General features: G+C 40.7%; 1 protein-coding gene across 5 annotated transcripts in view; it reads right to left on the bottom strand.

Moving 5' to 3' along the window:
* The window catches only part of LOC147008821 (IQ motif and SEC7 domain-containing protein 1-like), a 634,685-nt gene that overhangs the window by 124,336 nt on the left and 498,641 nt on the right, over positions 1 to 11,708 (bottom strand). The window contains exon 1 of one of the 5 annotated variants that reach the window (XM_085863868.1): positions 6,950 to 7,194. The exons of the other annotated variants lie outside the window; for them this stretch is intronic. Coding sequence (XP_085719994.1) covers positions 6,950 to 7,026 — 77 coding nt within the window. The 5' untranslated portion in view covers positions 7,027 to 7,194. Of the gene's footprint in view, positions 1 to 6,949; positions 7,195 to 11,708 lie in introns of those variants that run through there. 5 annotated transcript variants of the gene reach the window in all.

Below are 11,708 nucleotides of genomic sequence, written 5' to 3'. Positions count from 1 at the left end.
AGTGTTTGTCTCCAAACAGCTTGGTTCCAGACGTGTCCAGTCAGTGTTTGTCTCCGAACATGTCTGGACAGTGTTTACTTCCGGGCCGTGTTTGTCTCCAGATGTGTCCAGGTGATGTTTGTCTCCGGACATGTCCAGGTAATGTTTGTCTCTGGGCATGTCCAGGCAGTGTTTGTCTCTGAACAGCTTAGCTCCGGACGCGCCCGGTCGGTGTTTGTCTCCGAACATGTCTGGGCAGTGTTTACCTTCGGGCGGTGTTTGTCTCCAGACGTGTCCAGATGGGACTTTGTCTCCAAACATCTCCGGGCAGTGTTTGTTTACAGATGTGTCTGAACGGTGTTTGTCTCTGGATGGTTTGTTTCCAGACTGCGTTTATCTCTGGACCTGTCCAGGCGGTGTTTGTCTCTGTGCGGTATTTATAGTATGACCAGTAGAAAATGGATTTCAGACATTATTTTGTTTCCATCTTCACTGTTATTCAATGCAGAAGTATTTTTATGAGACTGCAGAAATCGTAATTAACAATACACTGCACATTTGCCTTCCCTTCCTCTCACCTCTCGCTGTCTCCCCTTCCTCCACCCTTCCTCACTCCCACACCCATCCTCAGTGTAGGTGTAACAGTGGTTGTGTTACAGGAATTGAAGTTTAACATCAAGGGTAGATGACGGTTTAGGTGGAACAGCGGTTGTGTGTTGTAGGAATCGTGGTTGAAGATTAAGGGTGGTGGTTGAGGAGTAATAGTGGTTGTTTTGTTGGAATCATTGTTGAAGATTAAGGGTGGTGGTTGAGGAGTAATAGTGGTTGTGTTGGTGAAGCCATCAGAACAGTGTTGGGAAGTGATAAGCAATTGAGAAAGGTCTAGTCATGGATTATGTAGATGATTAGTCTGGACCGGTAGTGGTAATATCAATATGTATTTTTTGCTTTCACAGGTAATATTCGTTTAAATAAATAAAATAACCAAGCGACAAAAGTCATCAATAAAAAGTCACAAGGCCAAAGGGGAAGTTGAAAACAGACAACTTGTCCTGCCTGCCTGTACCATTGAGGGAAAAGTACTTTCAGGTAGACAAGCAAGATTTTGGAGTAAGTGTTGAAGACAGTTCATCGAGGGCCTTGATTACCTCCTCCACCGAAGGTGGAAGGAGGTTATGTTTTCACCCTTCTCTGTCTGTTACTTGGCAAAAAATTTTTTTGCTAAGTATGTTGCTCTGCAGCATTTGTCTATCTCTCTGTCTATCTGTTTGTTCGTCACACGATTTTTAGACAGTTTTCAAGCAATCGTTCTGAAAGTGTGTGTGTGTGTGTGTGTGTGTGTGTGTGTGTGTGTGTGTGTGTGTGTGTGTGTGTGTGTGTGTGTGTGTGTGTGTGTGTGTGTGTGTGTGTGTGTGTGTGTGTGTGTGTGTGAGAGAGTGTGTAGTTGGCCAGCCAAGGACAGCAACGCTTAATTTTGGTGGAGAAATTTGCTGCATGATATCTCAAAAAGTTGTGGACGGATTCGAATTAAACTCAGTGGACATGGTGTATGTGTGACAAGGACGAATTGATTCGATTTTAGCGAAGATCCGAATCCGGATCTGGATACGAGAATTATTTAATTTTTCATTGATTCTTCACCATTGAGAGATAAGGCCAAAAACGACATAGAGCACGATATCTCAAAAGGTTATGGATGGATTCCGACAAAACTTGGTGGACATTGTGGATGTGTGACAAGGACGAATCGATTCAATTTTGGTGAAGATATGAATCCGAATCCAGATACGAGAATTATTTAATTTTAAAGTGATCCTTCACCATTGAGAGATGGGGCCAAAAACTATGTATAGCATGATATCTCAAAAAAGTTGTGGACAAGCTATGACAAAACTTTGTAGATGAGTTGGTTCAGTGACAAGAGCATTCGATTGTGGTGAAGTTCAGGATTCAGATCTGACCTATCAGTGGCATACAAAATGTAAACTATTCAGCCTGGCGGAGGTGTGTGCTCCATCGAGTGCAGTTCCGTTTTGCCAAGTTATCACTCTATGAGTCATTTTTCATTTGTTTGCTTGTTTGTTTGTCTGTCTGTGTGCAGGACATCTCAAAAATTTGTTGACGGATCTGGATGAAATTTGGTGGGCAGGTTTGGGTGTGTGACAAGGACGAAATGGTTAGATTTTGGTGAAGATCCGGATCCAGATCCGACTACTGGAATTGGAAAAGTGATTCTTCACCATTGAGAGAAAGGGCTAACCTATTATACGGCATGATATCTCAAAAAGTTGTGGACGGATTTTAATGAATCTTGGTGGATAGGTTGTGTGTGTGACCACAACAAATTGATTCGATTTTTGTGAAGATCCGAAACTGGATCTGGAAACGAGAATTATTTACTTTTTAAAGTGATTCTTCACCATTGAGAGTTAGGGCCAAAAAGGAGATATCGCCTGATATTTCAAAAATGTATTCTACCCGCTATGTTCTCGTGGATCAAGCATTACATGGTGGAGCTACGTGCTCTACCAAGTGCCGTTCTAGTTATTAGTCTGAGTTTAGTGGTTTATTTGTCCAAGGACAGTTAGTATTGATCAAAAAAACATCAACATAACATTTTTAAATGAGCCGTCGCTGCTGGTGATTGCGTCGCGGATTGGGATTGAATTATTAATGGGACGTCCTGCTTTCCACCCTCGCTGGGGAGCACGTCTCTGGTGTAGCTGATATAGTCCCCGGTAGGTTTGGGCAGGAATTTTTAATTTCGTGTGGGTGCTGGCAATATCTCCTTTACCCTTGGCAAAAGACACTGGGATCTTTAAGATCCACCAACTAATCCTAGCACATGGGATGCCCAGTTTAACGTCCACCTGGGGGATGGTGCACTTCGAGATGCAATACCATGCCTGTTGAACATGAATCAAAACAGTTCAAATAGTAGCTACACAAAGTAAGCCCTTTGATGTTTCAAACCCTACCCAGGTTCTTCTGCAACTACAGACATTCACAAGTAGTACACACATGAGAATCCAAATGCAACATGCCCCCGTCGGTTGCCTGACCATTTTCATTACTTATTGGTGAGTCATTAGCAATAGTGTAGACAGAAACACGCTCCATCGAGGCTCCCAAAACGTCCCATCTGCAATGTCAATAGCAGTTAACTTACAAATAACAAGACCCAAGACACAATTGGACGTGATTGCATCTTGTTATTTGTTGGTTCACTGCTGTTGGTATTGCACATAGTACATGTTTGTGAGCCTCGGCAGTGTGTGTTTCTGTCTACGTTGTCGCTGACGATTCACAAATAAGTGATGAAACTGGTCCAGCAGCTGATGGGGGTGTGCAGCATTGGGATTCTCATGTATGTAGTACTTGTAAATGCACTATAGCTGGAGAGGAACCCGGGCAGGATTTTAAACGACACACACACACACACACACACACACACACACACACACACACACACACACACACACACACACACACACACACACACACACACACACACACACACACACACACACACCTCTCTGCATGATCCTGTCAGGATTTACTGCAGGAATTTGTTATTTATGCATGGTAACTAAAAAGACTGTGGGATCTTTAACATCTCACAAGTAATGCGAGCCGAGGGTGATAAATAGTTGATCGAAGTCGTCAGATGATGGTTTGGTTTGATACCCTGAATATGGCAATGTAATACTCTTTTGAAATCGGATCAAATCAATTTTTAAGTTTACCTTCTCATGGACAGGCCCTTACTGCTCCGATGGTTGGCAGCGAGTGCCCCAGGAAGCAGCGGGGGGAAGAGAGCGGAATCTATATGTGGGAGAATTGCGTGCCAAACCTATGGGTAACCCAGATAGTTCAGATGGCAGAGCACTGGTACAGTTTATCAGAAGACTTGTGTTTGATTCCTTGTCTGGGCATGTAATTTTTCCCACATATACATATAAGTTAACTGTAAAATAACATAACACAAGTGTCTGCCAGTAACGATCTTCTTGTTAAATTCCCAATATCCAGGCTCACAGACATTTGTTCTGCATTCTCTTCCCTGTGGAACCAGTAGATTCAATTTCCGCAGTCTAGTCAATGCTATTCTTCTGTTTATGGATATAAGACGGCTCTTAACCACCACATGAGATAATCCTCTCTCCATATGAATGTCTTGTTTTTGCCCTCATTAATCTACCCTAGTCCATCCCTTCCTTTCCAGGGTGTCGTGTTTTCTCCACTTCACTCTTCCCACCTTTACATTTTTGGTGCAGTGCCGTTTCCTCTCCAGTTCTCTCTTGCTGTTCTTTCAGCCCTCTTCTTGCGTGCTCGAGTTTGTATCTGGCTTGATTACCCCATCTGTCCTCTGTCCCTTCCCCTTGATTTCATTCTTCCACTTGTCCATTCTTCTTCCAAAAGTAACTTCTGTTCTGTCCCTCCACCCTGCTGTTGTTGTGTTTCCCCCCTTTCCACTATCTTCCACTTCTGTTATGTTCTGGTCTGTTTTGTGTTCTTGCTTTTCCTCCAACCTCAAAATTTATTACAGAAAAAACAAAGTGTGAAGGGCAATGTGAGTGAAATTAGAGGTTTCCCGTTAATATGCTCCTGGTAGTACCACACCCTTCCACAACGTGTACTCCATCAATTGCGACACTAATATAAACATGTTGGGCTGGATCAGAACCAGCAGGTTAGCTTTTGCAGAAGAAAACTGTCTGGAAAATATTCGAGTCGCAGAAAACGGGTTCTGGTGTTTACTGTTCATGAGGCTATACGATATTAGGTACGTGACTGGCTTGAGAAAATGTACGTTTCCATGAAGTACAGCGAGGCAGCTGGCTGAGGCCGGCGGCTCCTTTACGAGCACATGTTGGGATAGTGACCCTGTCGAAGGGTGAGCAACGTCAGAGGCATGCTGAATGTGCAAACCGTGCACCTGGATTTACTATCGGTTGATATCCCTGTGAAACACACTCACAATCGCCATTAATGACTTTATAGATTTAAGAGAGATGTCGACTGGTCATCTCGGCTCACCCTTCTGTCGGGGCCGCGGCAGTTGAGCGATTGCCTGGATCACAGTGGAACACTCTCACACACACAACACAGCAACTCCCTGATATATTTCCTTACCGACGTAACGACATTACCGACAGCGCATTTTATACAAAAAAATACGTAAACCTGTGCATGGTTAACACGTATAACTAACTGTACAGCTACCTGCACCTATCAAATGATACAAATTTCTTCTGTTGTAACAGTCATAAAAAATTGTTTTGCCTTGTAATTGGTTCTGAGTCCACGTCCTCTATTCGTAGACAAAGCCACCACACCCTAACACTGCTTTTTTCAGGGAAACCAGGCTTTAACACAGGTAATCTTAACTCTACAGATGCAAATTGCACCTCCTTAATGATGGAATTTAATGGGGAAAAGAGGTCCAAAGGGTCAAGACCCTGGAAAAAGCACCTTAACTTATCAGTGTAATAACAATGAATAAAAATTAATCGGTCTATATGTAAAACAATAAGTAAGACAAGCTTCTTATTGAGCTCATTGTGAAAGGAAGGCAAAATTAGTGTTGAGTTTCAGAATAAAACAATTTCGCAAATAATGACTCACGTCTTGGTTTTCATGCATAATTCGATAATACTGATCACAAACAATATGTATTATATATATATATATATATATATATATATATATATATATATATATATATATATATATATATATATATATATATATACATACATACTATATATATATATATATATATATATATATATATATATATATATATATATATATATATATATATATATATATACATATATATATATATATATATATATATATATATATATATATATATATATATATATATATATATATATATATATATATATATATATATATATATATATATACTACATATATATATATATATATATATATATATATATATATATATATATATATATATATATATATATATATATATATATATATATATATATATATATATATATATATATATATATATATATATATATATATATATATATATATATATATATATATATATATATATATATATATATATATATATATATATATATATATATATATATATATATATATATATATATATATATATATATATATATATATATATATATATATATATATATATATATATATATACTACATATATATATACTACATATATATATATACTACATATATATATATATATATATATATATATATATATATATATATATATATATATATATATATATATATATATATATATATATATATATATATATATATATATATATATATATATATATATATATATATATATATATATATATATATATATATATATATATATATATATATATATATATATATATATATATATATATATATATATATATATATATATATATATATATATATATATATATATATATATATATATATATATATATATATATATATATATATATATATATATATATATATATATATATATATATATATATATATATATATATATATATATATATATATATATATATATATATATATATATATATATATATATATCATAGTGTACATTGAAGCTTCAATCAAAATAAATCAATTGCAAAGTCTGGTTTTAATAATTGGTGTAACTATTACAAAAAACAAAATAATCAACATTAACAAAACTGATTACCCTGATTACGAGTTCAGTGATTATACAGTGATAATAGTTCAACCATGAGAAGGAAACAGAATGTAGAGAAAAGAAGCAGAAGCCTCCCACCCACACCCAACCCCAAATGAGGCAAAATGACAATTGTTGCATGGATTGGATGGAATGCAGGCAGAATATCTAAAAAGGAAGAACTAAAGAATCAAAACCAAATTAGTGTCAGGTTAAATACACCTCACTCCTCACTCCCACCTTTTAGACAAGTAGCCCTTGTAATGTGGGCAAAGACTGTACCAGTAGTCCATACAGAGCACCTTCAGCCTCCACATGGCCGTGCCCGCACAGACCTCTCAGCGACGTCGCGCCAGGCCCGTCATGACCACCGTATGCCGAGAAAGGCGTGGAGAGTACAGGGCCAGCATGAGTACATGATCGCTCGGCAGCGAATCAAAGGCGTGTGGAGAGCCAGTGAGCCGGCACAGTGGAGAGATGAACAGGGCGGGTGAGCCTGGGGGAGGACCCGTGATTGAATGGGCATGCTAGGGCGACTAGGCTCTTAAACGGCCTCGTCTGGATAGGCCGATTGAGACATGGAAGCCATTATCAAGTCAATGGAGCCTCATGTATTTAATTCTTTATTTTCTTGTAAATAGTGTCTCTCAGGAGATTTATTTTATTGCACTTCTTCATTCTTCCCATGGGAAAAAAACCCGACTAACTTGAGGATCACCCCGCTTACCAAGAAGGGATTGCGCAATGAATTGCAGTGTCTCGTGCTGTGACTCCACTTACAAGAGCCAAACGACTATTTCAGGACCATTATGTGTTACATGACCTAATTTATCTGAAATTACAATATCTCATTTAAATTTTTTCCTTGTAATGATATTTTTTTTAGAGTTCCTAAGGCTCATGGAAGAGTTCAAGGCTCATAGATGATTACCAAGCTTCATGGATGATTACCAAGGTTCGTGGAGTCCAAGGCTCATGGATGATTACCAAGGTTCCTGAAGGAGTCCAAGGCTAATGGAGGAATCCATGGCTCATGGATGATTACCAAAGCTCATGAAGGAGTCCAAGGTTCATGGAGGAGTCCAAGATTCACGGAGGAGTCCAAGGCTCACAAAGGGGTGCAAGGCCCATGGACCAGTCCAAGGTCCATGGATGATCATCAAGGCTCATGGAGGAGTCCAAGGCTCATGGAGGAGTCCAAGGCTCATGGAGGATTCTAAGGCTCATGGAGGAGTCCAAGGTTCATGAAGGAGTCCAAGGTTCATGAAGGAGTCCAAGGCTTATGGAGGAGTCCAGGGCTCATGGATGATTATGAAGGCTCATGCATATTTATCAAGGCTCGGGGACAAGTCAAAGGTTCATGGAGGATTCCAAGATTCATGGAGGAGCCTAAGACTTATGCAGGAGTCCAAGGCTCATGAAGGGGGCCAATGCTCATAGAGCAGTCCAAAGCCCATGGATATATACCAAGGCTCGTGGAGGAGTACAAGGCTCATGGAGGACTCCAAGGTTCATAGAGGAGTCTAAGGTTCAGGGAGGAGTCTTAGGCTCATGGATATATACCAAGGACATGGAGGAGTCCAAGGCTCATGGAGGAGTCCAAGGCTCATGGAGAAATCCAAGGCCCACAGAGCAGTCCAAGGCCCATGGAGGAGTTCAAGGCCCATGGAGGAGTTCAAGGCCCATGGAGGAGTCCAAGGCTCATGGAGGAGTCCAAGGCTCATGAAAGAGTCCAAGGTTCATCGAGGAATCTAAGGTTCAGGGAGGAGTCTAAGGTTCATGGATATATACCAAGGAAGTGGAGGAGTCCAAGGCTCATGGAGGAGTCCAAGGTTCATGGAGGAGTCCAAGGCTCATGAAAGAGTCCAAGGTTCATCGAGGAATCTAAGGTTCAGGGAGGAGTCTAAGGTTCATGGATATATACCAAGGAAGTGGAGGAGTCCAAGGCTCATGGAGGAGTCCATGGCTCATGGAGAAATCCAAGGCCCACGGAGCAATCCAAGGCCCACGGAGGAGTTCAAGGCCCATGTCGGAGTCCAAGGTTCATGGAGGAGTCCAAGGCTCATGGAGGAGTCCAAGGTTCCTGGAGGAGTCCAATGTACATGGATGAGTCCAAGGCTCATGGATATGTATGGCTCATGGAGGAGTCCAAGGCTTGAGGATGAGTCCAAGGCTCATGGAGGAGTCTACAGCTCATGGAGGATTTAATACCAAATGCAGAATTATTCTCTGACAGAAATTTCTCATGAGATCCAATAAATTTTTCATTACACTTGCATCAGTTTTCATGAGAATTCATGGGAGATTTCAACAAGAGTAAAGCTCAAGGTGGGATCTTTGGTGTCATGGAATCATTATTTTTTCATGGAGGAACCTGAAACTACTGTCTGTTGAACATGAAGTCCATGCGGACATGAAGTCCATCATTGTGAGAAATCTTAGTTTACTAAAACCTTGTCCCATTTTCAACTTTTAGATTACCTAGCACCTTAGATTAGGTTTTATTGAGGTTATTTTTTAATCCATCATGACAGACTTCTTCTCATCCTATCATCAATCAATCTGGCACAAGAAGACTTTATGGACAATATTTACACTCTTACAACTATTCATTCATTCAGAGTGTATGCCCATCACCACCTCATGCTTTCGGGAATATATAAGGCAAAGGATCATCCATCATCATCATCATCATCATCATCATCATCATCATCATCATCATCGTCATGGTCTTCGTCATCGTGACTTACTCTTTGCAGAGCTGCCACAGCACTACATTGAGGAGGTTTAAAGCAGGGTGTTTTGCCTTTGCTTTCCCAGAAGTCATTCAGCACAGGAATTTGTAATTTGTTGAGGGTGTTGGCGATAACTCACTGTCTTCATGAAAAGACAAATCTTTTCCCATTCTTCACGTGAAAATTGCTCTCGTTCTGCAAAGTTTTTTTTTGTATACCTTGTCGAGGCTCGTATAGAGCTAACACACAACGCACATAATGGGGGCATGAGACAAGAGGGGGGGGGGGAGTGGGAAGGACAAAACAGTGGGGAACAGAGACATTGGGAGATCTGTGGAAGGGAGAGGAATGGGACGGGGAACATGGGGAATAGAAGATGGACATTACAGGGACTTTCAGGAAGGAAAGCAGGGAATTTGAAGGAGGTGGGCTTGGGTGGATTATCGGGGGTAGAAAAGATCGAGGATTTGGATGGGGGATGATAAGAGGTGGTGATGAAAAGCTGTTTTGAAGGCCTGGAGGGAAGAATGGGAATGAATAGAGTGAGGGAGTTTATTCCAAAGGCGGGAAAAAAGAGGAATGAAAGCGTGAAGGTGAGCAGTCATTCGTGATTTTGGTAGTTTTACCAGAAGGGTGTTGTTAGCGGACCTTGAGCGCCCTGCGGAAATATGAGGAGGACATATATCAGATAGAGGAGTGGGGGCGAGGCCGGAGAGGAGACTGTAGATGAAAGAAAGACCACTGACCTGCCTGCGGTAAGAGAATGAGAGACCCAAAGTCTCAGCCTCATCACGGGAGATACAAATGATCCTAAATGCCTTGGTTTCCACAACGTGAAGCCGAGAAAGGTGGGAGGCAGTAGCACCAGCCCAGAAGGGAGATCAGTACTCCATCATGCTGCAGACAAAAGCTTTGTATGTGGTCAGGAGCACAGGTGGGCCGAGGAAGGACTTTGCACGACGGAGGATTCCCAGTCGGCGACTGGCTCTGGAGGCAAGGTTGGAAATGTGGCTTTCCCAGGAAAGGTCATGGCAGATAGTGAGACCCAGAAGTTTGAAAGAAAGGACTTCTTCCAGAGGAATGTTGAGAAAGTGGATTGGGGGGGGGGGGTTCTAAACGGTCCATCGTGAGAGTGTGAGATTTGTCTGGATTGAAAGACATGTTCCACGTGTTGGACCAGTTTGTGATTTTATCCAGATCTGCAGTGAGCGAAGAAGCTGCTGCTTGCCGGTCTGAGGGGTGACCGATGGTACGGCAGAGGGTGGAGTCATCAGCAAAGTTTGTTTGGGATCGTCGATAGACTGCAATCTTCAAGTCTCACGATAAATGTTCAATCGGATTCAAGTTAGGAGCTTCACTGGGCCACTCAAGAACATTTATTTTCTTCTTATTGAGTCACTCCATGGTGGCTTTAGCTTTATGCTTCGGATTGTTATTCTGCTGAAATGTGAATCTCTGACCTAGTTTCAGGGTCATGGCTAACTCAAGCACGTTTTCATCAAGGAGTCCCCTGTACTTTACATTGTGTATTGTACCTTTTAAACCTGACAAGCTTGCCAGGCCCTGCTGATGAAAAGCAGCTCCATAACATGATGCTGCCACCACCATGCTTGACAGTAGCGATGATGTTGACTGATTGATGTGCAGTGTTAGGCTTGTACCAGACGTAACGCTTTGAATGTAGACTAAAAGTTCAATTTTTGTCTTGTCTGACCAAAAAAAACTTTTCTCCACACGCATGCAATGTCATTAACATGCTTTTTCGCAAACTCCACATGAGCTTTTCGATGCGTCTTTTTCAGTAATGGCTTCATTCTTGGCATCTGTCCATATCGACCAGCTTTGTGAAGGGAATGGGATATTGTTGATTGATGAACACTGGCCGCCATATCAGACATAGAGCCTTTCAGATCTTTCAGTTTGATTTACAGGGACATCCTGAAACAGTTTCCTGCTTTCCCGGCTGCTAAGATTAGATGGGCGACTTGATCTTGGTAGAGTATGGGTGGTCTTCCACTTCTTAATGATGGATTTCACCATACTCAAAGGGATAATGAGTGACTGAAATGTTCTTATAATCCTACCCTAAATGGTGCTTCTCCACCACTTTATGTGTGACTTCTTTGGAAAGCTCCTTGATCTTCATGTTGGCCTTGTTAGTTGACCAAGTGAGTTGCACCTTAAAACTCCTTAGATAAGGGAGGGAACTCAATTTTTTAGTTAAACCACTGATTACATGCAGGTGCGACTTATTACTCTTATTT

The sequence above is a fragment of the Eptatretus burgeri genome, chromosome 18 (genome assembly GCF_056783735.1).
Source record: "Eptatretus burgeri isolate ZD-2024b chromosome 18, Ebu_testis_v1, whole genome shotgun sequence".
NCBI classification, from domain to species: Eukaryota; Metazoa; Chordata; class Myxini; order Myxiniformes; family Myxinidae; genus Eptatretus; species Eptatretus burgeri.
This window is presented reverse-complemented; position numbering and strand designations above follow the sequence as displayed.